This window comes from Symphalangus syndactylus, chromosome 7, assembly GCF_028878055.3.
Source record: "Symphalangus syndactylus isolate Jambi chromosome 7, NHGRI_mSymSyn1-v2.1_pri, whole genome shotgun sequence".
In the NCBI taxonomy this organism is placed as follows: Eukaryota; Metazoa; Chordata; class Mammalia; order Primates; family Hylobatidae; genus Symphalangus; species Symphalangus syndactylus.
Window position 1 is genome coordinate 111831838 of NC_072429.2, and position 27328 is coordinate 111859165.

The following is a 27328-nucleotide window of genomic DNA, read 5'->3' on the forward strand; positions in this document are numbered from 1 at the left end:
AATTTAATAATCACTTCAACTGGTAGAAACAGGAAGAATTACTTCCACTTTGAGATTTCCAAATTTAGAAGTTCAGCCCACACCTTTGACTTGCAACTAAGATTTGTATATCCAACTGTCCCCTTGAAATCTTCAACTACAGATTTATTAGCCATCTCAAACTTAACACATCCAAATTTTCCAAATTTAAGCTCCACATCATCCCTCCAAAAATGTCCATCAACAGCCTTCCCAAAATTAGTTAACTTAAATTGTGTTTTCTCAGTTCTTCAGGTCAAATAATCTGGGATCTGTATTAGCAGGTTATTAGAGATATTCTTTAGAGCTATTCTTTTCTTTCTCCAATTTCACATTTCAAGAAATTCTATCATTTATCTTGAAAACCCAATAATTTCGCCTTGCCTCCACTGCTATTTTCTTATTTCATAATTATAAACTCTCACTTACATACCACAAATAATCTCTGTTCTTTTAGCTTTCCCTCCTATAGTTTATTCCCCACACGGTAGCCATTGTGACTTTTTTTTTTTAAGTAATAAGGTCAATCATGTCATTACTGTGCTCAAGCCCCTCAAGTGAATTCACATTTCATTTAGAGTAAAAGACAAAGATGAGTCTTGAGCCAGGCTCTATTAATTATCTTTCTTTCTCTCCTACTGCCTTCACCCATGGTCATTCTTTTCTAGCCACAATGGCTTCTTAGGTGTTCCTACAACACAGTAAGGCCCACTCTGCTTTACGTATTTTGCTCTAGATGTCATTTCTGCCTGAAGGCTCATCCAGTTGACTAACTTCCTTATATTCATCAGGACTTTGCTCAAATATCAACTTTTCAATTAAGTAAGCTACACACTCATCACAACGTTCTTGCTCTCCTGACCTCTCTTACTCCTCCACATCTTTTCTTTCTTATCACGCTCTAGACAGAGTGTGGGTGTACCTTATTTATGTTGATTACTGCTTGTGTTCCAGATTCAGCTTTGACTCCTTATTGATGGATGACAATGAGTAAGTCATGTCACCTCCCTAGATCTCAGGTTCTCACCTATAACATCCAAGGTTTCTTTTAATTTTGATATTATGGCATTGTCAGCTTAGATGCTATGACAGAAACAAAGAAGTAAAACATTCACTAAATATAATACTTTGTAAATAGCTATTTACAAAGCCTTGGATGGAGAGTTGGATTAGATGCTCTTTAAAATTATTTCCAAACTTAATTTTGATTTTTACTAGAATCCCATTTGTTTAATGTTTATTTAACAAATACTTGTTGGGGTGCCTGCTACATAACAGCATTTTCTAAGTGCTTCTGTGTCTAAAGCACCAAAGAGGCCTGCTCTTTCTTCCCTTGTCTGAATGAAAGTATTTCTTAAGACTTCCTTCTCTTACCTCTTCAAATGACTCCCTCAGTTTTCTTTGCTGTATCATCCAAGTCCAGGCCTTATATGTTGTTAAGTCTCAGATTCAGTCCTAGTCCTCCTTTGTTTTCTCATTTTATCCTCTCTCTCTATATCCAATTATATTGTTGCCTATTGGTTCACTTACCATCAATATTAACTAAATATCAGTGTTGTGATCCTACTCTAAATTATTGAATCATATAAGAGATATAGTTGTCTAGTAGATGGCTTTAATTGCACATCTAGAAGAATCTTCCAATTAAATATATTCAAAACAAATCTCAATATTTACAGGGTTCTCATTCCAAACTTAACCTTTCCTCAACAATTTCCAACTCAGTGAATATTACTACTGCCTTCACCATCTGTTCAGGTCAGAAAACTAGGTTTTATTTCAATACTGCCTACTTTATCAACCCTCAGTCCACTACAAAGTCCTTTTTAGTATACGTCATCAATATCTCTCAACTCAGTCTGCTTCCTTACCTCATTAATATGACTCTAATTCTAGCTACCATGATCTTTTCTTGGAATACTGCAATCATCTCTTAAGTGATCTTCCTACAGCGAATCGAGTCCCACTTCAAATCAGTCTCTTCATTTCAATAAGAATAATCATTTGGATATTCAAACATCTTCAAGTAATTGTTTTGGATAAATTCCCATGGTTCTTAGCAAATCTTCACATGGCTTAAAAGATTCTCTCTAGTCTAGTGTTTACCTATCTCTTTCCTTTATCAGTGTCATCTTATTCTTTCTTTCACTCAGTTACTGAATCATAATCTATTCAATGATATAATTAGACACAAATTTTTAAAATAGCATAAAGAAGCATTTTACTTTAAAAATATTATGTCTTAAAAGCATGTTCTGAATACTTTGCAGGTTTCATTAGACCACACCTTGAGTTTCTAAAGAAACAAACCATATTCCCCCAGATGATGGTGTTTAACTTTTGCTTTCAGATAACGAGGTATATAACAAGTCTACTTAAACAAAGGAAAATTACTTCCAAGACTATTCAATTAATTTGAGAGAAACCATCAAGTTTGGAATGGCATGCTAAAAAACACAACTGTAGGTTACAATAGGAATAACTTTTATTTGTTTATACAAGTGTTGAATTTCCATCTATTTTTTATGTAAATAGCCCAATCTTCAAAAATATCTTCAGCTCTGACAACCTCTTCACATAACTTTCCTATAAGATCTTTTAAATATCCAAACCTGTAAAAGTCCACAAACCTGTAAAACCTGTTTCTTAGTTTGCTTCAACAACATCAATGCAAGGTTAATAGAAGCTATTTACTTACCATATGGTAGGTGGCTCAGAACCTTCTATTTCTAAGTAATCATATTTCTCTTCCATTTGAAAATCAGTAAATATGAGTGAAATTGTGTCCCCAGGCTCTGCTACAATGGTCCAAGTGCAATCAGCATTGTTATGGTACTCATTAGGAAAACTAGGGCTGGATATGATGCCACTGGATCCTCTCATTGTTCCTCCACAGGCATCTTCAGCTGTTAAAAATGACAAAATGTTCAGTTGTAAGTTATTAAGATAAATGCAATTGTTCAGTTGTAAGTTATTAAGAGAAAAGCAAGTCAATATGCTTAGATAAAAATAGCAGTTCAAATGTGATACCAAGTGCAGAATATACTAATGGAGATTAAATAAAATGAGAAGTTTATTAAAAAATGTATAAGCACATATACAAGTATAAAGTATATCTTAACAATTTCATAACAATTGGTTGAAACAGCAATAAAAGTAAGCAAAAAATCTACACTCCAAAATTAGACATTAAGAAAATAGAATCAAGATTTTTTTCATGTTTAAGTGATAAAGTGAGTTAAACAAAGGAAACATGTATCTTAATGTCTGTGATGGGAAATCTTTGATCACTTTGTTGATGGAAGAGCTTTTTGGTTTTTTAATGCAAGTATGTACAACACAAAGACATAACTTAAGAGACAATATAATATAGTTCATGTCAATGGTATGTTTCAGAAGTTATTGAAAAACGTTTGTAGAAATACAACTCAAATAAGAGTATATCACATATCCAGGATATTTTGTTTACAGAGAAATAATACGGTAACTAATATATCTTTAGAAATATATTCCTATGAAATCAAACAATGTATCTTTTACTAAGTAGTCATATAAGGTACACAGATACAACACCATAAATAACTTTTTGACTAACCTTACATTTGGATCTATGATTCTGATTTTCCAAATTGGGGCCGTAGATTCTCCACTAGTCTACTTTTGGCTGATGGTAGGAACTAGCAGTGTGGTTATATGAGTAGCTGTGTTTGGTATGCAAACATAAGAAAAAGCTCCTGTTTCATAAAGGAATTGAAGCTGGGGCATTTGCCTTATTATAACATTGTTTAGGCCAGTCAAGCTAATAAGTTACAAGTTCACTTGTGAAATAAATTGTCTTATTACTTATGTTATTGCCTTGGCCGACTCAGGGAATTCCTTCAATTCAAGTTTTTGAGGAAAACTCTGGCTCCATAATGACCAATTATTATTTGATGTAACCAATAGCTCCAGAACCTAAACAAACAGAGATGGACAATATCTTTCTATTCAATTCCATGATGAGTAGAACATAAAAAAAAAATGCTTTGTTATTAGAGACAACTTTAGTATTATATTATAGGCATCAAATAATATTAGCTTTTTTCTTTCTTGCTCTTTATCCATTTACCTCCATAATCTATGAATCAAAAATGTAAGCATATTCTTCTTAAAAGATATTTAACTTTTATCACACACTAAATATATTTTTTAAGATTTTTATTGTGTGCTCTTTCTCTTTTAAGTTTGTTAGATAATTGAAATGAACTAGTTGTCTTGTCTAGACCATGTGGCATACTACTACAAATATTTTCAACAATGCCTTCAAGACCTAAACCTTCTAATAAGCCTGTCCTGCCATCTCTACCCCCAACCATAAATCACTTCTATTATTTCCCTTCTCAAGTACCAACACCAACATTGAATACTGCTTTGATGATAAATTATTTCACTAGTATATATTCACAGTTTGACTGGCCCACAATCTATTTAAACCAGCTCAATGAGCTATTTATTTTCCTTCCTCTAGATAAAATCTGAAGGAGACACATAACATTCTGGATCACAATCAGATTAAAGAAAAAAATCCTACAGTTTAGAGATTATAGTTTAAGTGTTCTCATCTCAAAAATGAAAAGTATATGAAGTAAGGCATATGTTAATTAGCTCAATGTAGCCATTCCACAATGAACACATATTTCCAAACATCATTTGTACATGATAAATATACATTACTTTTGTCTGTTTAAAAATAAATGATTTAACTTAAAAAATCACAATCCATCAATTAATACATCCAGTCCTGGGTAATCAAAAAGAAATTAACTTCATTTTGATTAAGCTTCTTTGCTCCCCATACCTTGGACTTGTGGCAGATGGAGCAGAGGTGGGGCAGAGGTGAGATGGAGAAGTCAGTCTTCTTCCCTGTTTCCCTGCTAGTATTTCTGTTCATCCTCCCCTTCTCGCTGAGATCTCTATGAGCCTCCTGGGGTTACAAGTAGGAAGGATCAGAGGATCTGAATCCTCTTATTTTCCTAACACTAATTTGGTACTGGTTTCTAAGGGCTTTGACAGACAATTAAAGAAAGATGATTCTTTCACTCATAGGCCCTTTCATGGGCTCCACAGAGGTGTCCCCATCAGTTCCATTACTGTGGGTGAGTGTGTCTCTCCAGCTGGCTGCTTACATTTCTCTCTCATGCTATGGGTATAGAATAGTACAGTTCCAGCTTCTTTCCATATGTCTCCTCACCTTTTGAGATTGGCCTCTTGGGCAGGATGTAAGACCATGCCAAGCCAGAACTCCCTCACAAAAATCCTGCATTTAGTCAAATGAAAACACACCCATTTATTCATCCTCTGTGGAAATGCAGTTTCTTTCAAAATGCAGTCCTTTGGGTTTGCAATAGACATTTAAATACTTTAACTGTCATTTTAATAATAATAATAATATATTCCGTAAGCTCCAAGGCATAGAAATCAATTTCTCTACATGATCTCTTTGAATTTCCTCAACCTAGACTCACAATGCAGATAAATAACTCTACATTCCTGACACATGGAAGAGAGAACAACCCAGAAAACAGCTCACTTCAAGGAAATCTTGATTTTACAGCAAAATAATTTCAACTCAAATGTATGACTCATTTTCACTTGAAAACAAGGATAGGGACTCAGTTCCTCCAGCATTCAAACCAATGTTCATGTAGACTCTTGTACCGAGTTCTATGCTCAGCACTTCTGTTTGTTTGTTATGACAGAGACTATCATAGAATCAGTATCTGACAAAATGGTGAAATAGGTAAACTTTTCTTCAGTAAATGTTGGATTAAAAAAAATTTTGGTTTGGTGTCCCTACTTGAATGCTGAATTCAAGGCAATATTAAAAAAAAAAAACAACATATTTTCTGTAATTACGAATTCATAGCAGGACATACTACCTAAGTCAATTTAAAAAGAACTTATAGCAGAGTTGGGACAAGGAAAAGGCAGCATTAGAACAAACCATGAAACTCTTGAATCCAGTGCTGTGCTGTTTCTGCTAAATACCATGGCTTGGTCTCTGTTCAAAATGAGTTGGTACATATCGTGTAAATGACAGGATAGAGGCTTCTATTCTTTCGTCACTACTCTGTCACAGCCTGCAGGCTTGCTTGATTAATAAGTGATGTCTACAACACTTTCTATCCAACAATTCATAGAAAGTGGGGGGTTCACAGAAGGTTGTTCCATAGAACCATCTCCTTAGAGGCTCAAGATACGCATAGGATCATATTGGTTATTTGTATAAACTTCTTGTGAAACAAAATTTATTCATTTTGTCATCTGTCGAAAAAGTATTCGTTGAGATCTGCCAAGTGCCAGGAGGAAACCATGTAATCTCTCTGACTATAATGACTATAAAACGTTTTCATGATCCCTGTTCTCACAGAGTATTCTATTAGTGAGTCAGGCTCTCGTGAATATGAAAAGTGAATACATAAAATTACATTTCTGTCAGGTCCTATGAAGAAGGAACATTTAGTATTAATGCTGTATGTTTGGGGCCTTGAACTAGTTAGCGAATTAAGGAACAAGAATTTCCTGAGGAAGTGATGCTGGACCAGAAACACAAAGCAAAATAGTAAGCAGTAAGTACATGAAAAGGGGAGGGAAGGGTGTTCCTGCAGCTTCATTGACGCTTTTACCAAGGTAATGGGCCTGTGTGCTACAGCAAAAAGGGTGAGGGGCTATTTGGTACCAAATCCAACTGGAAGGGCAACTAAGGGTCAGACCTTGCAGCACATTTCTGACAAGGGTATGGAATTTTTTCATAGTAATGGAACATTAAAGTGCTTTTAGTGGGGATGTGACATAATTGGATTTAGGTTTTCAAAAGATCATTTAGTTGCTCTATGGAGGGATAGGAGAGGAAGGCCATAGCTGTTGAAGATTAAGAGGCTGAATCAAGAGTCCACACAAATTCTTGCATGCTTCATTGCTGCCTAAAGATAAAACATCTCGTTTTGACTATATTATTTTATTTTTATCTCATTATCTTCAAAAGATTAGTTTGGTCTTTCTAGATATGTCAGAAGAAATACCATGAGGACAAAATAAATTAGAACATCCATCTTAGGCCAAGGCTTAAGAATAATATATTTTCACCTAAATAGTAAAGCAATGTCATTAAATACCTTAGACTTCCCTTGAGGTTAACTAGAAGTTGTGATGGCTTCCGAATGTGGTTGCTTAACATACAAATAATACAGTGAGTAATAAAAACAATGGTGGATTCTCTACTCTTGTTCTAGGAAAAGTATAAAGTTTGTAAGATTTAAAGTCGTTTAATTTTTTATATATGTATATGTATACACATTTACATAGCCCAGATGTTAGCAAATTGCATGTTAAGAAGTTTGCAAAGTCAACCTGTTGTAAAACGTGAAGAAAACCACAAATTCAGCTAATGGGATCAATAAAGATAATGTGGAATTTTAAGAATGAGGATTAAAATTATTAACCCTTTTGGAATTTGGATTTATTCCAATTTTTCCTAGCAATGCTATCAATTCTCCCATAAGTTCTTAGTGTATTTGAATCTATTAATTAAAAACTATGGCTGTTAAAAATGTCAGTAAATATCATTTTAAGTGTTTAAAATATTATAAATCTATCATCAAATAACACCATTTATTATACTTTAAAATAAATGAATTTATGTAAACTTCATAAGTAATGCTTTTTTATCTCTTACCTATAGAGCAGGGAGAAACATAACAAAATAAAATAAAGATTAGTTGTATTACAGTGAAAAGGTTTTTAAAAATAGTTCACTATGATTTCATAAATGTACTTTTTCCTAAAATTAAATTTTTATTTACTTTTAATCTCTGTGACAGTTATTTAGATATTGTAAATGTATGACCTTGTTTTGGCTTTGGGTATGAGACCACACCATTTCATTGAACATAATATAAATTGGAACTTCTCCAAACGTGGCTGTTAATAAAAAAATAAACACAGCTTCATAAAACACCTAAATAGTTTTCTATAACACATCTTTTCTGATACTGATCTCATACTATGCTCTACCTTGCTATTAGTTTCTGCTGAAATAGCTTAGTGTTGGGGGTGGGGTGCAGGGAATAGGCTTGTTTATCACCAAAGAGAAATGAACTGTAAATTGTAGGAGGGAAGTACACTTGGTCAATTCCAGATGCTAAGCATTCAATTCAATTTCAAATTTTATCATGGGACATTTTTTCTACAATTCTCCTTTGCTAAATCTACAATTTCCATCAGCACTCAAGTGAAACTGACATCTATGTGAGGCTTTTTATTTCGTCCCAAGACAGGCATCACTGTTGTGCGCCTAATTAGGCAAACTATTTAAATATTACACTGTCATTAATTAGCCATCATATTACATATATGGAGCAGTAGTTAATTTTGTGTAACTGCCTCTACTTACATTTAATAGTTCAACTTTTGCATTTTTGTGTTTAAAGAGAAACCCTTTTCTCATGGAGAAGAAAATTGAGCAACTGGGTAAATAACACTTCTTTCAGATTGATAATTTTGTTTTATGTTTGTCACGGTACAACAAATAATACCTTCCCAGCTTATGAAGAAAACAAAAGTGTATTTTCAATGATTCTAAAGGAAATTAAAGATTCTCATATTTTTATTTTTCAGTCAAGCTACTTCAATTCCTTTCATATTAAAACAGATGAAATTAAAAAGAAAAACATATATAATAGATCAAAGAAAAATATTCAACATTCCTGAGATAAACACCTCTGAGAAGTAAAAAGAGCAAAGTATAATGGCATTTTAGCTTTGAAGATTTATTTTTGAATGCACAAATATGCTTTTTACAAATATCCTACATTAATTTCCATTTACCTTCCAAAGAGACATGTTGAGAAAATGAGAGACAGTTAATGCACTGAAGAAAGTAATTAATAAGTATGTGTGTTTAAGCATCCAGCTTAAAATACTTCTCACAATCTCTAAGACAAAAATATAAGCATTCATTCAATAAAACTTAAATTATTAAAGATTTGGAGAAGAAAATATTTAAATTAAATCAAGTAATAACCATGAAAGGCCAAGAGGAAACAAATTTACATTATTGACTTAAAAATTAAAACTGAGAAAAATATATATAATAACTGTTTTAAAACATTAGACCAGGTCCATGAAGAACTGTGATCTAAGAGAGGAGAAAAACTAAGAAGGAGAGCCCTATTATCACTTGGCTTTCTCTAAGGAGATACATTCCAGACCACAGAATAAGGAGCGGGATTACAAGTAGAGTATGGTGTTTCTTTCAGCTCAGTAGATAGAATTCAGGAAGCATGAGCATTGGAATGTTAGTCATAGGGCAAAGTTCTAGAGAGGAGGAAGCTCTGCAGAAGAAAAGGACTCAAAAGATTTACATTAGGTTCTCTTCATTAGTATTTGCTAAATACTAATAAATGCATGCAATTGGATGAAATTTCATGAAGTCACATAAAGAGGAATGTGTAAGATGAATGGTTCCAACAAAGCACACTGGGCTGAAATCTGTTCATTTACCACTAGCTAGAATATAGAGTCCACTCTGAATGGAGTATTCAGTAGAAATCTCAAAAGGGGTGCACTTCAGTAGAGAGGGTAAACTACGCCTAGAGTTAAGGCCACTTAAAAATGCAATACTTAAAGCTTAAAAACAAATCTCAAAAGACACAAACTGAACCAAAAGTAACTTTAATACATACTAGAAGAAAGCTCAAGATTCCTTAAAGATAACTAAATCCAGACAATAAATATCTTAAAATTCACAATGTTCAACATACAGTTAAAAAAAAAAAAGTACTAGCCCATGTCAATAAACATAAAGATATGACTCATAACCAAGAGAAAAATCATTAGAAACAGACCAAAACATATGGAGATGATGGAATTAGAAAATAAGGACTTTAGAGCAGATATAACTATATTCAACTACTTAAAACAAGGGTTAGCACACTATACCCCAGACTAAATCTGGCTTATAGACTTTTTTTTTGTTTTGCCTGTGATCTAGTAATGATTTTTACATTTTTAAAGGATTGTAAAAACAAACAAACCAAAATCAAAGATGAATACATGTTAGAGACTATATAACCACAGCAAAGCCTAAAATATTTACTATGTAGCCCTTTTCAGAAAAACTGGACTCAGTGACCACAGTGAGGAAAGAAAGGGAAGATATAAAAAGATGACCATATGAAACTTTAAGAGATACAAAATATATTACTAGAAATTAAAAAAAAAATACTCAATGGGCCTCATAGAAGAGTAGACAGTACAAAAGAAAACATAGTGGACTTAAACACATGGCAATAGAAACTATTTAGAATGCAGCTAAGAGAAAAGCAAGATTTCTTTTTAAAGAACAGATATCCCCTATAGGAAAATACCAAACAGTTGAATATGTGTTATTGAAGTTCCAAAAAGGTTGTGGAGCAGGGGCAAGCATGGAAAACTATGGAAAGATTAATGGTCAAAGGATTTACAAATTTGATGAAAATATAAAATTCACAGTTACAAAAGGCATAGAGTTGTTTGCATCTCAATGTGGTTGAGACGACTGAGATCCAAAATTCATGTTCCACTTCCATTTATGAGGTGTTGCTGGGAGGCAGCTACCAGCCAGGACAAATATTTTAGTGCTTTTCACATCTAAGTGAGGCCATGTAGCTGAATTCTGATTAATAAGTTTTCAGTGAATTGAGATAGAATTGTAATCTTTGCCATCCACATTCTTTATTCTCTTTCTTTTTTTGTAAAATAGCTTTATTGAAATATACCTCAAGTGTTCACCCATTGAAAGTGTACAATTCAATGCCTTTTAGTATATTCAGAGTTGTATAACCATTATTACAATGAATTTTAGAACATTTTCATCACCCCAAAATGAAATCTCACACCTTTTAATCATCCCCTCCAATTCCCTATGCTCTATTCCCCCCGGGCCTTAGACAACCACAAATCCACCACAGGCTCTATAGATTTGCCTATTCTGAACACCTCCAAACCTGCCAAAGCTATGCCATTAAAAGGCACTACAGCAAAGAACATCATGCAAGTTGCATCACACTGGGGGTCCTGGCACAGAAGCGGTGTTGGTGGCATCAGGCAGGGCCTGATCCATGGGGTCCAGGGTGACCATGTGGGTCATGCAAATGGCATTACACAGTATGCCATGCCTGGCTGGGTTTTTTGTAGAAACGGGGTTTCACCATATTGCCCAGGCTGGTCTTGAACTCCTGTTCTGCCTTGACCTCCAAAAGTGCTGGGATTACAGGTGCAAGCCATCACGCCCAGTCCCTTGAATACTGTTATGCAACTGTCCCCCAGTTTCCGCCAGGTATTGGTTCCAGGATCTATTATGATACTAAAATGTGAGTATGCTCATGTACTGTAGTTGACCCTGCAGAACCCATGGAAATGAAAAGTCAGCCCACCCTATACACAGGTTTCACATCCCATACTGTATTTTCCAACCATGTTTCACTGTGGATGTGGAACCCTCTGATAGGGAGGGCTGACTGTATTTATTGAAAAACAAAACAAAACAAAAAACAAAACAAGGGTTGTGTTAGTGGACCCATGCAGTTCAAATCCTGGTTGTTCATGGGTCAACTTTCTATCTGGATGGAGGCTGTGTTCTTGGGCAGCTTCAATGGCTATATGTTGATGATGGCAGAGTCTCTTTTCTACTTCAGTATTTAAAATGTCTGCCTCCTTCTCATTGTAAACTTCATAAAGGCAGGGCTTATGTCCCTTTTTGCTAATATTATATCTGTTACTTAAAACTACTATACCTACATATATAGTAGGGACTCCAAGTGAATTTATTGAATTAAACATGAAATGAACAAAAAAAGAATATAATTATTTAAATTGATAATCAATTTGGATTCTGATCTCTGAGAATCTACAGAATAGAATAAGCAGAATTTCAAAGAATACATCACAGTTCAAAAACATAGGAATAGTATGATAAATGGAGCAAAAGGTCAAAACAAAGTAAAACATTGGAGTGAGTTGCTAAATACATTTTAAGAACAAGATATGAGCCTGGGTGTGGTGACTCACATCTGTAATCCCAGCACTTCGGGACGCCAAGACGGGTAGATCATTAGGTCAAGAGATTGAGACCATCCTGGACAACATGGTGAAACCCCGTCTCTATTAAAAATACAAAAATTAGCTGGGCGTGGTGGCAGATGCCTGTAGTCCCAGCTACTCAGGAGGCTGATGCAGGAGAATTGCTTGAACCCGGAAGGTGGAGGTTGCAATGAACCGAGATCGCGCCACTGCATGCCAGCCTAGCGAAAGGATGAGACGCCATCTCAAAAAAAAAAAAAAAAAAAAAAAAGGTTATGTATGTTGCAGGTCAAAATAACATAATTGGAAAATTTCTACTTCTGTTCAGCAAGTGGAAATTGTTAGTTAATTAATTTCTATTCTCCATCCTTAATTTCAAGAAAGGGCAACATTTGCAGATTCCAGAACTGTGTATGTAGGACATTTTTTAAAAGTCACTGATAAAATACCAAACTTAATGAGTGAATTTAGCAGTACAACTAAATAGGAGGAAATATACAAAAACATATCAGAGACAAACAATTAGACTGACATTTTTAAAATATCATTTTTAATATAATAAAATTTCAAATACCTAGGAATGAAGGTACTAAGACATGAAAAAGCTGGGTAAAGCTCTACTCAAAATATTTTAAAGTATTTTTTAGAGAAAATACAAAAGACCTATGTAAACAAATGAATATGTTGTCTCCCAGATTAATCTATGGCTTTAGAACAGTCACAATCAAAATACTGGCAAATGTCCATGTGTAAATTGACAAGCTGATTTTTTAATTTCCGGGAAATGCAAAGAGCTAAGTCTAACTCAAGCAATCATAAAGAAGAATATACAGCTGAAAAACAACCAGATTTCAGACTTATTATACAGCTGCCATAATCAAAACAATGCGGAATTAAAAACAAGTATAGAAGAGTTAACCAATGGGACATAATGAAGAGTTCAGATAAAGACTCACACATATTCATGACAACAGCAACACTTGATTTATGACAACAGCAACACTGTAGAATGGTGAGGATAAAACATCTTTTTCAATCTTGGCCCTGAAAAATTCATGTCTTTCTGTCATTCAAAATACATTCATACCATCCCAATAGCTCTAAAAGTCTTAACTAATTCTAGTATCAACTCGGAAGTCTAAAGTCAAGAGTCCTATTTCGATATCATCTAAATCTGCCATGGATGAGACTCAAGGTATCATTTGTGCAGAGGCAAATTGCTCTCTGACTGTGAACCTCTGAAATCAAAAATGATATGTGCTTCTAAAATACAATGGTCAGACAGACATAGGATAGACATTCCCTTTCCAATAGGGAGAAATAGGAAAGAAGAAAGGGGTAACAAGTAAGACTGAAATCTAACAAGGCAAACAATATTATGTCTTATAGCTCAAGAATAATATTCTTTGGCTCAATGTTTACCCTCCAGGGGCTGAGATTGGGTTCGCAAGGCTTCAAACAGCTTTGCTCCCATGGCAGTTCTGTGTTGTGGCCCCATCTTCAAATCGGCTTTGTGTCTGGAGCTCTCCAAAGCTGAAATCACATACCCAACAGTCTACTGGTCTGGATTCTCTGGAGTGGTCCTGCTCCCATGGCTCCACTGGACACTGACCTAGTGGAAACTCTTCATGGTGGCTTCACTTCCAGGGCAGTTTTCTTTCTGAGTTCCACAGCTTTCTTTACATCCTTTGCAATCTAAATGAAGGCAGCCATGACCCCACAACTTTGCTAGACATAGCCTATGTCGTTCTAGGACCCACCAAAGCTACACCAGGAGTGGCTGAGAAGCATGGAAACAGAGTGCAGGCAGCAAGAGCTGAGTTTCCATAAGTATCCCCAGTCCTGTATTTGAAATTGTTCTCTTCCCCAGGCTCTTGTAGCCTGGACCTGTGATGGGAATGGCAGCCCTATGATCTCCAAATTGCCTTTGACATCATTCTTCCACTTTCTCCATGAATAGCACCAGGCTGATCCATATTAATCTCTTTATCAATGGGTCACCTGACCACACTCTTCCTTTTCTTTCCTGTACACATCTTCATTTTTTATAATATGGACAGTCATACAATTTTCTAAATCCTTAAATTCCACTTCCCTTTATTAAAAATTCCATCTTTATATCATTTCTTTCTTCTCCTATTTTATTATAAGCTTCAAGAGAAGCAAAGTCACACTTTCAACACCTTCACCACTTTGCTTAGAAATTTCTTCATGCAAATATCCTACATCATTAACCAGAAATTCTATCTTCCATAAAACACTAGGACATGAACACAATGCAGCCAAGGTCTTTGCCACTTTATGACAAGGATCACCTTTTCTCTAGTTTCTAATAACATGTTCCTAATGTCTATCTGAGACCTCATCAGAATCGCATTTACCGTCCATATTTCTACATTTTTTTAATGACTACGTTTTTACCTAAGAAGATTGAGGCTTTCTCTACATCTCTCCTCTTCTCTTTCTGTACCCTCACCAAGATTGCCCTTAATGAACGGACATTCACAGTAATGCAGGCTTTTTCAGCGTGTACCTCAAAACTCTTCCAGCCTCTGTTTGTTTGCTAGTTCTGAAGATGCTTCCACATGTTTAGGTATTGTTACAGTAGCATCCTTACTTCTTGGTACCAGTTTTCTGTCTTAGTCTATGCAAGCTATTATTTCTCACAGATCTGTAGGCTGGGAAATCCAAGATCAAGGCACTGGCAGATTCAGTAACTGGTGAGGACCCAGTTTGTGGTTCAGAAGTGGTGCCTTCTTGCTGTGTACTGATGTGGTAGAAGGGTTGAATGAGCTCCTGTGGACCTATTTTATAAGGGCACTATTCCCATTCATGAGAGCTCTGCCCTCAAGACCTAATCACCTCCCAAAAGGTCCAACCTCCTAATATCATCACTATGGGGAGAGGATTTCAATGTATGAATTTTGGGTGAACATAAACTTAGACCACAGCATGGGACAAGGGAAAAAGACAGGACTGAAGTCATGGTCTTTGTCATTCCCTGGTCAGAAGACGTTTTCAAAGGATTTTTAAATTAAATATTGTTTGAATCAACAAACCATGATTATATATATATATTTATGGGGTACAGCGTGATGTTTTATAATATGTTTACTATGTGGGATAATTAAATCAAGCCAATTAACCTATTCATCATCTCTATTATTTATCATTTTTCGAGATGAGACATTTGAAATTTACTATGACTTATTTTGAAATATACATTGTTATTGCTTGTAGACTCCCTGCTGTGCAATAGCTCTTAAAACTTATTCTAGTTTATCTGAAACTTTGTACCTTTTAGCCAGTGACTATTCACTTTCTCCCTCTGCCCCCACAATCCACCAATCTTATTCACATTTCCCGTTTTGCTTGTATTTATTTAATGTGTGTATGTAGGTCTATGCAAGTTTATCACATGTGTAGGTTTGAGCATCTACCATTGCAGTCAATATACAGAACAGGCCCATCACTACAAGAATTCCTAGTGTTGCTCTTTTTATTTATGTATTTATTTATTTATTTTTTGAGAGGGAGTCTCGCTCTGTCACTCAGGCTAGAGTACAGAGGTGCGATCTCAGCTCACTGCAACCTCTGCTTCCTGAGTTCAAGTGATTCTCCTGCCTCAGCTTGCTGAGTAGCTGAGTTTACAGGCACCTGCCACCATGCCTGGCTCATTTTTGTATTTTAGTAGAGACAGGGTTTCACCATGTTTGTCAGGCTGGTCTCGAACCCCTGACCTCAAACGATCTGCCCCCCTCAGCCTCCCAAAGTGCTGGGATTACAGGCAGGAGCCACCGCACCTGGCCGTGTTGCTCTTTTTAAACTACACTGACTTCCCTTCTTCTTCTTCCTACTCCCTAATCCCTGGCAATCATTTACTTATCTGCCTTTCATTTTCAAGATTTTCATTTCAAAATGTCTTATAAAATGAAATGATACAGTATATAATCTTTTGGGGTTTACATTTTTTTGCTCAGCTGGAGATCACTCCAAGTTATTGCATATTTCAATAGTTTATGCCATTTTATTGCTGAGTAATATTCCATGGTATGTATGTGATTACAGTTTTTAAGAAAACATCTTTTAAAATGAGGTTGGATACCAAGAATTGACTACAAATTACCCTATGATAAGAGTTTGCCAGTTCAATGACTTTGGTCTGCAACCAGACCTCTCAGAATGCAATGATACACACAACTCACCCAATAAAACATATATATATACAGACACATATATATACACACACATATGTACATACACACACATATGTACATACACACACACACACACACACACACGTGTGTGTCCTCAGACAGTTGCTCTTTATTTTGTGTTGCAACTCCAGTTGCAATTGTCCTGAGTTCCTAGAAAGCCCAGTTCTTGGACTGAGAAGTAGTCATGAGACCGAAGTCACTGCAGAAAACTGAAGCTTCCCAAGCTGTCTTATTTCAATGGCTGGATAACAGTAAAAGGAGAGTTCTCATGTCCAAATGTCAGAACCTCCTAAACAGTGCTAATCACAGTTCTCACTTCATTGAAGATTGAACTTTGTTCCAAGAGTGTTTAAGTGACTTGCCTGAGGTAAACCAGCTGGGATTTTTTGTTTTATTTTGTTTCTGAGCCAATGCTAAAAACAGTCCTCTGACCACCTCAATAAATGGCTTAGTTTTATATTTTGTTTTGCAAGTGGAGTACTGGCCTTTTAATAAGATCAAAACTGCGTAACTGTGCACAGTGCAATCCCATAATAGGGGAGCCTCCCCTCAAAATAACACAAAAGAGCCTATTTATCCCCGCACTGCCACAGCTGACTGTGCCACCTTTGAAATTTAACTTTGCCTTATTTTTTGGCCTTCTTGATATCTCCTCCCAGGAGTTCCCACTGCACTGTGTGCTCCTTGGAGCCAGAGACGCTGACCACAGTGTACTAAGTGGAGAAACCTCAGACTTTGAAGTCTGCAAGTTTCCTAGACTAAGAATTATGAATATTTTGTTTTAGTTTTATTTATAGATACAGGGATGCATGCTATGTATATAGTTTTTAATCATAATCCAATCATCCATAGTCATATTAGGAGCAGTAATTTAAACTGCTGACCTCAGTGCAATTGCTGAAATTTGCAAATAAAATTAAATATGGCAATGAACATAGTAATGTTTCATCTCTTTCCTCTAAGGAAATGAATAAAGCTGTATTCCACATTTAATGATTATATCTGGGGTAGGCACGGGAGAAAAAAAGATAAAAAATAGCTATGTGCCATGTCCCATACTAAGCAACAATTAATGTTCTTAAGGGCTAGGTTTAGATGTGATTTAAGTCACATTTTCATGCTTCCTATAGGACAGCCTTTAGCTTCAGGGCATCATCTTAACTGTGTTGCTGGTTGGGACATGCAGTCTTGCCAAGGAAATGGAGAAATAATCATATACTGCTGTTTCTGCCTCGTAATATTTGCAATCAGTCATGAAAATGAAAGTTCTCTATGTTTCAATACGTTTTCCTTTTTACTTGTCCTAAGTAACTGCTTCAAACTGCTAGAGTTTCTGAGAGTCTTCGCTACAAATGAGAATCAATAACTCCTCAAACTAAAATTCATGAATCAATTCTTTGAAATGAACACAATTTTTGGAAAAGATAATTGCTACCCAAACTGGTTAAGATGCTTTTTGAATATTAAATGTTCTCACAGGCAGTTGAATGGTTAAGAGGATCGAGCTGACTGACATAAATTGCAGAATCATCATATATATGTAGGACAATTGAAATCAATAAAGTAGATATCATCTTCTACTAAATAGTATATAGTATGAACAGTGGAAACCTGGGAAACCATAATATTAAATTAATTGGTAGAGAAACAGGAGGCAATGAGGTAGAGAAGTAGCTAGACAGGTACAAGAATAATCAATAAATTATTTCACAAGAAAGACAAAAAAGTTATCTAAAGAATGAGTTAATAACAATGTCAAATGTCATGGAGAGACTCTACTTTAAAAATGTGAACAATTATGTGTCTATTAGGAAGCCACTGCTGAACTTAGGAAAAGGGTTTCAATAAAAACGTGTGAAAAGAAGCAAGACCAGTCAATTGAGAAACAAATGGCAGAAAAATGAATAGAAATGTTAAACAAAGACCAATTTTCTGAGGAATTTGAAAAGGGAAGAGGGAAAATTTACTGTTAGAAAAAGATAATAGAATAAAGCAATAAAAATTTAGTGTGTCCTGCTATTGAGAATAGTATGTGTTGGCTTCATTTGTGTTTGGATTTTGGAAAGATATTGGAGAGATATCTATCAGCTGAAGGGATCCCAGATAGAGAAAGACCTTGACCTAGGCAAAGGATAGGGAATACCACAGTGCATAGATTAGCTATTATGCACAGGTTAGTATAGTCATTTTTTATTCTGATGATGCATTAACATCACCTGGAGGACTTTTAAAAAGCATCCTACTGTAGACCCCATTATTAACCAACAATATTTTTACAAAAGGTAGGAATTGGAGGGTTGGAGATGAATTATAGGTATTTTTAAATGTTCTCTAAGTGTTTCTGATGGTAGCCTACCTTGAAACAGAGGTAGATAAAACATTGGAAATTTTGAGAAAAATCATACCCTATTCATCCTCACTTTCATAAATGAAGTAACATTAAAGTTTGCAAAAAGCATCAAGTGGATTGGGAAGTCAAGGAGAGCAGTGAAGGTTAAAAGTGAAAGTAGGCACAAATAAAGACAGCTTTCAGAAAATATAAAGAGCTGAGATGATGCCTACTTTCGTTACTTAAACCATAGTTCTTGGGCCCTTCCTTGTACCTACTGAATCAGAAACTCTGGGGATGAGGTCCAGCAATGGACGTTTTAACAAGCCCTCCAAGTGAATCTCATCCATGCTAACCTTTGAGATACACTGATCTAGGAAAATTCTGAATGCTTAAATAATGGTCAGATTCTAATCACCATCTCAGGGAATTTAGAAAGAGGAGGAGTAGATCTGGCCAGTCCCTTGGAGATCTGTGAGACATCTTACACTATATTAGCCGACTAGGAGAATATGTACTGTTGAGGTGTTCTCCTTTTTATTTCATAATGGTTTAAATTAAATACAATATAGGTGCTGAAAAGTCCACAACTTCTAAGTGAATAGCTTGATGAATTTTCACAAAATGAACACAGCTTTGTTGCTAACACCAAAATTAAGAAGAGAACATTAGCCTAATGGTAGAAATGTCCCAAATACTCCCTCTCAGTCCTTGCTATTTCCATTCTGAAGATAAACACATTTCTGCATTATAGCAAATAGATTATTTTTGCATGTTTTGAACTTTATAAAATGGAAGCTTAAAGTATGTACTCTTTTGAGTCTGGCTTCTTTCAATCAGTTATTCTTTGTGATATTCATCCATATTTTTGCATGTAATTATAGTCTATTAATTTTCACTGTTTGATAGTGGTACATGTCATTAATTTAACTGTATTATCTCTAGTGAAACTTTGTGTTATTTTGAGATATGGTTATTATGTCTATAATGTCTTTTGCTACAGATCTGAGTAAATGTCTAATAATGTGCTATGATTAAAATGTTTGTGTCCCATCAAAATTAATATGTTTAAATCTTATCCTCTGAAGCAATGGTTTAGGACAGGGGGCCCTTTTGTAGGTGATTAGGTCCTGAGGACACAGCTCTCATAATGGGATTAGTGTCTAGAAAATATAGGTCCAAAGGTGCTTATTCTCCCCTTCCTCTATGTGAGGACACAGCAAGAAGGCATCATCTATGAACCTGAAAGTAATCCTTCACCAGACACTGTATCTGCCCACAGCTTGATCTTGGACTTCCCTGTATCCAGGACAGTGAGAATGAAATTTATGTGGCTTACAAGGTACCCTGTTTATGGTATTTCTTGTATCAGGATTAATAGACTAAAACAACATTATAATTTATTTCTGCATGGAAGCTGATATGATTTGGCTGTGTCCCCACTCCAATCTTATCTTGAATTGTAGTTCCCATAATCACGACATGTCATGAGAAGGACCTAGTAGGAGGCAATTGAATCATAGGGGCAGTTTCTCCATGCTATTCTTGTGATAGTAAGTTCTCACAAGATCTTTGGTTATATAAGGAGTTTCTGGCTTCACTCGATTCTCATTCTTCTCCTTTCTTCCGCCATGTGAAGAAGGATGTGCTTGCTTTTCCTTCCAGCATGATTGTAAGTATCCTGAGGCCTCCTCAGCCCTTCTTAACTGTGAGTAAATTAAACCTCTTTCCTTTGTTAATTACTCAGTCTCAGTATGTCTTTATTAGCAGCATGAGAACAGACTTATACAGTTAATTGGTACAGGGAGTGGGGCACTTACTATAAAGATACCTGAAAATGTGAAAGCAACTTTGGAACTGGGTAAACGGCAGAAGCTGGAACCACCTGGAGGGCTCAGAAGAAGATAGAAAACTGTGGGAAAGTTTGGAACTTCTTAGAGACTTAGAGAGGGCTCAGAAAACAGGAAGATGTTGGAAAGTTTGAAACTTCCTAGAGAGTTGTGAATGGCTTTGACAAAAATGCCGATAGTGATATGCAGAATGAAGTCCAGGCTGAGGTGGTCTCAGATAGAGATGGGGAACTTGTTGGGAACTGGAGTAAAGGTTACTCTTGCTATGCAAACAGACTGATGGTATTTTGCCCCTGCCTTTAAGATCTGTGGAAATTTGAACTTGAGAGAGATGATTTAAGGTATCTGGCAGAAGAAATTTCTAAGTGGCAAAGCATTCAAGAGGAAACAGAGCATAAAAGTTTGGAAAATTTGCAACCTGATGGTGTGACAGAAAAGAAAAACCCATTTTCTGAAAAGAGATTCAAGCCAGCTGCAGAAATCAGCATAATTAACAAGAAGCCAAATGTTAATCACCAAAACAATGGCAAAAATGTCTCCATGGCATGTCAGATGTCTTTACAGCAGCCCTTCCCATAACAAGCCTGGAGGGCTAATGGGAAAAAAATGGTTTTTTGGGCTGGGCCCTAGGCCTTGCTACTTTGTGCAAGCTCGAGACTTGGTGCCCTGTGTCCCAGCCATGGCTAAAATGGGCCAAGGTACAGCTTAGGCCATGGCTTCAGCAGGTGTGAGCCCCAAGCCTTGGCAGCTTCCATGTGGTATTGAGCCTGAGGGTGCACAGAAGTCACGAATTGACATTTGGGAACCTCAGCCTAGATTTCAGAGGGTATATGGCAACTCCTGGATGTCCAGGCAGAAATTTGCCACGGAAGTGGAGCCCTCATGAAGAATCTCTGCTAGGGCATTGTGGAAGGGAAATGTTGGGTTTGAGTCACCACACAGAGTACTCACTGGGGCACTGCCTAGTGGAGCTGTGAGAAGAGGGCTACTATCCTCCAGACTCCAGAATGGCAGATTCACTGACAGCTTGCAGTGTTCACCTGGAAAAGCCGAAGACACTCAACACCAGCCTGTAAAGGCAGCCAGGAGAGGTGTTGTACCCTACAAAGCCAAGGTTCAGAGCTGCCCAAGGCCATGGGAGCCCACTTCTTGCATCAGCATGACCTAGATGTGAGACATGGGATCAAACAAGATCATCTTGGAGCTTTAAAATTTGACTACCCTGCTGGATTTTGAACTTCCATGGGGACTGTAACCCCTTTGTTTGGCCAATTTCTCCCATTTGGAGCAGGTGTATTTGCCCAATGCCTATACCCCCATTGTATAATATCTAGGAAGTAAGTAACCTGATTTTGATTTTGCAGGCTCATAGGTGGAAGGGACTTGCTTGTCACAGATTAGACCTTGGAATTGGACTTTTTGGGTTACTGCTGGAATGAGTTGTAGCTTCTTCCCCAAGTTCTTCCTGTGATTGACTACATGATGTCATTCAAATCAGTAATGCTTTTCTTGACTAATAACTATGTCAGCTAAAACAATCCCCCTATCAGTCTCAATTACAACATCCCATTATGTTTTCTTCACTGAACTTATCACTATCCAATAGATTTTTCTTATTGTTGTCTCATTTGACTTTAGAATATAAATGCCATCAACTCTTGACTACATTACTAATACATTAGTTACAACTTTATCTTATATACCTAGAATGAGGCTGACTTATGGTATATATCTAAAGAATAGCTTATCTGATTAAATATGTTTTTTGCTTCTCAATATGTCCATAAAATTTATTGGACATTTATTTGACAGACAGTAATGTACTGAGCTTAAAAGTGACTGCTCTAGAATCAGAAAGACTTGGGGACAAATCTGACACTAACAGTGTGACCTAAATCAATTTACTTAAGCCTATTCTGGATTGGTGTTATATTTGTAAAATTATTACTGACTGGGCATGGTGGCTAACATCTGTAATCCGAAAACTTTGGGAGGCTCAGGCAGGAAGATCATTTCAGCCCAGTAGGTCGATGTTGCAGTGAGCTAGGATTGTGCCAATGCACTACAGCTTGGGTAACAGAGCCACACCCTGTGTCTAATTTTTAAAAATGCATTATTATTTTAATAGTGCATCTTTATTAACTTTAATGTTGCCAGCAGTCTCAGTTTCAGGTTTTCTGCCTTCTTTATCAGTATCCTAGAAGTTTTATTTTTATCAGTAAGAAGATTCCAGCAAGGTGATGGCACAATTGACTTGTTACTCCCTCTGGCAAAATTGCCGCAGCAGGGGATTGAGAAGGCACTCTCAGTTGCATAGATCTCATTTCGCTCTTGCTATCTCTACTAGTCAAATGACAGGTTCACTGCTGCTGCTTGTTTCTCATTTTCTGCTACAAAATAGAGTAGTAAGAAGAGAATAGAAAGTGAGAAAAAAAATGTAGCAAACTTTGTCCATAAGAAGCCCTGTGAGAAAGGCAAAGTATGAGAACACTTTTAGGATAATTTGAAGAGTTCTACAGAGCCAGATTGCTTAAAAATAGGCTACCTCTCACTCTGCTCCTGAATTCTATATTTTAAATAACAGTTGGACTTTGAACCTATTTTTCCCCAGTGAAATTCAGGAGAAAGCAGATTTTTAATAAAACATTATATAGACTAGAAAATTTGGTAAATAATGGCTTATATGTATTGTGTAAACAAAGGCACTATTCTAAGCCTTTAAAATAGATCATCAAATTTAATTCTAACAATAGCTCTAAGAGAATAAGAAAACAAAATGAAACAATTATTTTTCCTATTTTATAGGAGAGAAAATTGAGTCACAAAAAGTTAGTAATTTGCCCAAGTTCATGCAGTTAAAAAGTGGTGGAGTCAAGTTTCAAAAAAAGCCATCTAAGAGAATAGCCTTAATCACTGAACACACTGCAGTTTGAGATGTTAAAAAAATAAAAAGAAAGTGAAAAAAGTTAAGAATGGAAAAAGATGCCCAAAGGAGGAAAAGAAACCAAAGACATAAAAACAAGCATTGTCCTTTTTACTTTTTCTAGAAAGTCCTTCCTGACTAGGCTGAAGAACACATGACAACAATAAACAATGTTCGCAGAAAATTTCTATCTAAATTTATCTTCTATATTTGAATTTGAATAGGAAAAATAGTTAAATTCCTAAAAATAGGAAAAACAGTTAAATACACATTGCACATTTCTTATTGGATAAACAATGGGAATGCAAAATGCATATTAAATTTTTGATTTGTGTTCTTAATAAATTGTAATAACAGAATTATTGGTTTATGCATATAGAACAATCATTATAACATTTCTATTGCATTTTTGTATTATTGCCCTGGATTTTTCTCTAAAGTATGGATTTAAAGCGAGTCTGTTCAAATTTATTTATTTAATAATCCAGGCTCAATATTCATATTCATTACACAAATAAAAAAATTTTCCTAATCATTTTTAAATTTACAATTTGGAAGGCATCAGCCTAAAAATACAATGTAAAATATATGTGTATATGTTCAAACACATATATACACATACTCCAAAAAAGTCTAAGAAATGAGGTTATAATGAATTCATCTACAATCTGCTTCAGACTTTTTAAATGTTTTCAATGAGATTATGCAATATGACATACAGAAAGCTCCTGTGAAATTTTATGATTGTACTATAGTTGACAAAACTACTATCGAAATATTTTCATTTCATTAGCAATTGTAATCCTCCCATTTGCATCAATATATTCATTGTTTTCTAAAGTTAAATGAATTAAATAAATATTGTCCTTCAATGATAGATTTATATGTATGTTTTATTATTTATTCTAAGCTTAGTGTTTGTATTTTTGTATACTTAAATACATACATAAATATTTTAAAATTCAAAGTCATGAACAAAGAAAATAAAAATTCTAATAACTTTAATAAATGATTTATGCTACAAATTAAAGTAAGCAGTGTTTTATGTATTTAGTAGATAATTTCAGCACCAATCTTGTGCAAGGTATTATTGTAAGAAGATATGTGTCAAGTTCTACTACAACAAAACTTACTATAGCCAAAATGCATTTATCCAAAATTATAGCTAATCAGTATCCCAGCTGTAGATTTTGAGCCGTGTATTCTTCCTCTGAAATCTTGCCACTGAGTACTTATCTGGGTCACATTTTCAGGATGTCAGTTGCCATGTGGTTAGGGAATACAAACTAATTTTATGGAGTCCGAAGCCAAATGTAAATGAGTTCTGGATGTTCAGCCTTTTTGGATAATATTTATCTTGTATGATAAATAAAATTTTGACTCTATAGTAATATAAGAGGTGGACAAGGGTGTTAGACACCCACGTTTACATGCAGGGCCCCAGAAACAACAATGCTTACGTTCTTCTAAATGGTTAATTTTAGCATCCATCCAAATGTCAGTTAGCCTGTCAGTGAAGTGAAGCTGGACTTTCAGTGATGTCCATGGGCTCTTTTACATAGTGCTAACATTTGCATAAAACCAGCTTTTTTGTGCCTTATGTTTCCAAATCAATTTAGTTTTGTGTGCTAATATTTTATTAGAGCCCTGGAGATAAAGCAGCATGCAGGTCAGCTATGTGTGGTGCTCAATCCCCAAAGGAAACCTCTACTAAAAACCAAAAGATTGACACCAGACAAGATTAGCAGAAGAATTAGTCATGCACAATCAACTGTGTTAAATACGGGTGTGGCGGAGGGGGAAGCATCTGCTTCTCTTGTCCTTCAGGGTGGCGTGCTAATGCTTCCAGTGTATATTATTATGTGCTTCTGCGTGTACCATTGTTTTCTATGAAGGTGGATTTGTTAGAACCAACTATCACCATTACTTTAAATGCTACTAATGAGGTGAGCAAGTAAAATCTTCAATCCTCTGTGCTGTTTAATTCTAGACCTACACCAAGGGAGCTTCTCCCTAAGGAATAAAACATTTTGGTCTCTTTCTCAATCTGGGGCTGAATAGGCTTGAGCTCTAACCTCAAAATACTACATAATGGCTGAAAATTTCCAAACTGAGCAATCAATGAACAAAAATATTCAAGAAGTAAATCCTTTCCCTAAAGGGCTTATTATCTAAAATTTTTGGTTAAAACATAGAAAAAATATTCTATCACACAGCTAGAGAGCATTCAAGTTCCACTTCTGAAAAAAATGGGGATTTGTTTACAGTTCTTTATATATTGTTTAATGTTCTAAATTTTACGATCTCAAAAGAATTATAACTAAAGTATGAATACTTTAAAATAAATATTTCTTCAAATACCTCTTATACCATCTAATATTTAAAATCTGAATCTGGATTATTTGAGGGGATTATTTTGTTGTTACTATTAAAAAATTAACCAGAGTATAGAAAAGAATGTGATGTATAAAAAGGTACCCGTTTACGTAGTTTTGATATTTCATGTTCAGTATGTCTTTTTTCCTTCTTAGGTCCACATCAAGAAAATACATCATTTCAAATGAAGTACTTATTATATCAATCGTGTGGTTTCTTCTTGAGACAATATCTTCATTTCTATTCAAAGTCTACAGGAACATAGCTAATTGTCACATACATTGGATTTAGTAGCTTCACTGATTGAGCATATATGCTATGCAAACTCTCTGTTAGATATTTTACTTTTATTGTTTATTTAAGTCTTATTCATAAGTCTATATTACATCTGGGAAAATTAGCTCAGAGTTGTTAATAAACATACCCCAATTACACGATGAAAAAGTAGAAGCATCCATGTTTAGATAAATAGTGTGAACAATGTGTGTTAGGCAGGATAATGTCTCTCCTCAACAGATATTTTCCCTGGGAACCTATGAATATGTTACTTTAGATGACAAAAGATAATTACTAACATTGAAGATACATTTAAGTTTGCTAATCAGTTGATGCAATTAAAATCCAATTAAGGCTACTGATGAAATTATGATATCACCCAGGAATATTTCAGCAGGCCCAATCTAATCACATGAATCCTTAAATTGGGGGAAGAAGAGGGAGAAGAAGGAATCAGAGAGAGAGAGATGTGCTTTTTCAGGTTTTCAAGATAGAAAAGGACCAGGAGCCAAGGAATTGAGGCAGCCTCCAGATGCTGGAAAAGCCAAGGCAATGGACTCTTCCCTTCAGATTCCAGAAAGGAACGCAGCTCTGACAACACCTTGCTTTTAGGCTAGTGAGACCTGTGTCAGGCCTATGACCTACAAAATTGTAAGATAAGTTTTTGTTGTTTTAAGGCACTGTATTTGTGGTAATTTGTTACAGCAGCAATATAAAATTAATACAAACATTTGTAACATGATTTCCTAGTTTCTTAATTATTTTGAAATATTGTCAGGCAGGAGGAAGCCAGGAAATAAGGCAAAAAAAAAAAAAAAAAAAGGTCTGGCATGTCATTTAAACGTCATTGGCCCACCCACGAGCTTACACAATTAACTTAGCTGACCAACATTTTACTATTAGTAAATAATGAAGACTTAGTGAAGTCACATGTTAGCTTGTAGATTTCACTCCGAGAAATGCCAGTAACTATTGTATGATTGAAAATATAATTGCAAGGTATGGTTAGTGGCCTCTGTAGGTAATAACCAGTTTCATATCTAATCCAGCAACCTTGTCCTATGATTGCCTCTAAATGCCTAGCTTCTCAAATGCTCTTGGAATGGTATTAACATGTTACTGGTTCCCTCATTAATTAATAAGCCAAAATATATTTGACAAGTATGCATTTTACATTGGCATGATAGTCATGATTTCATCCTTTTGAAAATTATGCTTTATCAATATCAACTAAATGAGG

At 35.4% G+C, this 27328-nt stretch overlaps 1 protein-coding gene across 3 annotated transcripts in view; it reads right to left on the reverse strand.

Moving 5' to 3' along the window:
* The window catches only part of CSMD3 (CUB and Sushi multiple domains 3), a 1218611-nt gene that overhangs the window by 885424 nt on the left and 305859 nt on the right, over window positions 1–27328 (reverse strand). For all 3 annotated transcript variants that reach the window (XM_055287089.2, XM_055287087.2, XM_055287086.2), the window contains exon 5: window positions 2717–2924. In XM_055287089.2, coding sequence (XP_055143064.1) covers window positions 2717–2924 — 208 coding nt within the window. The remainder of the gene's footprint in view (window positions 1–2716; window positions 2925–27328) is intronic.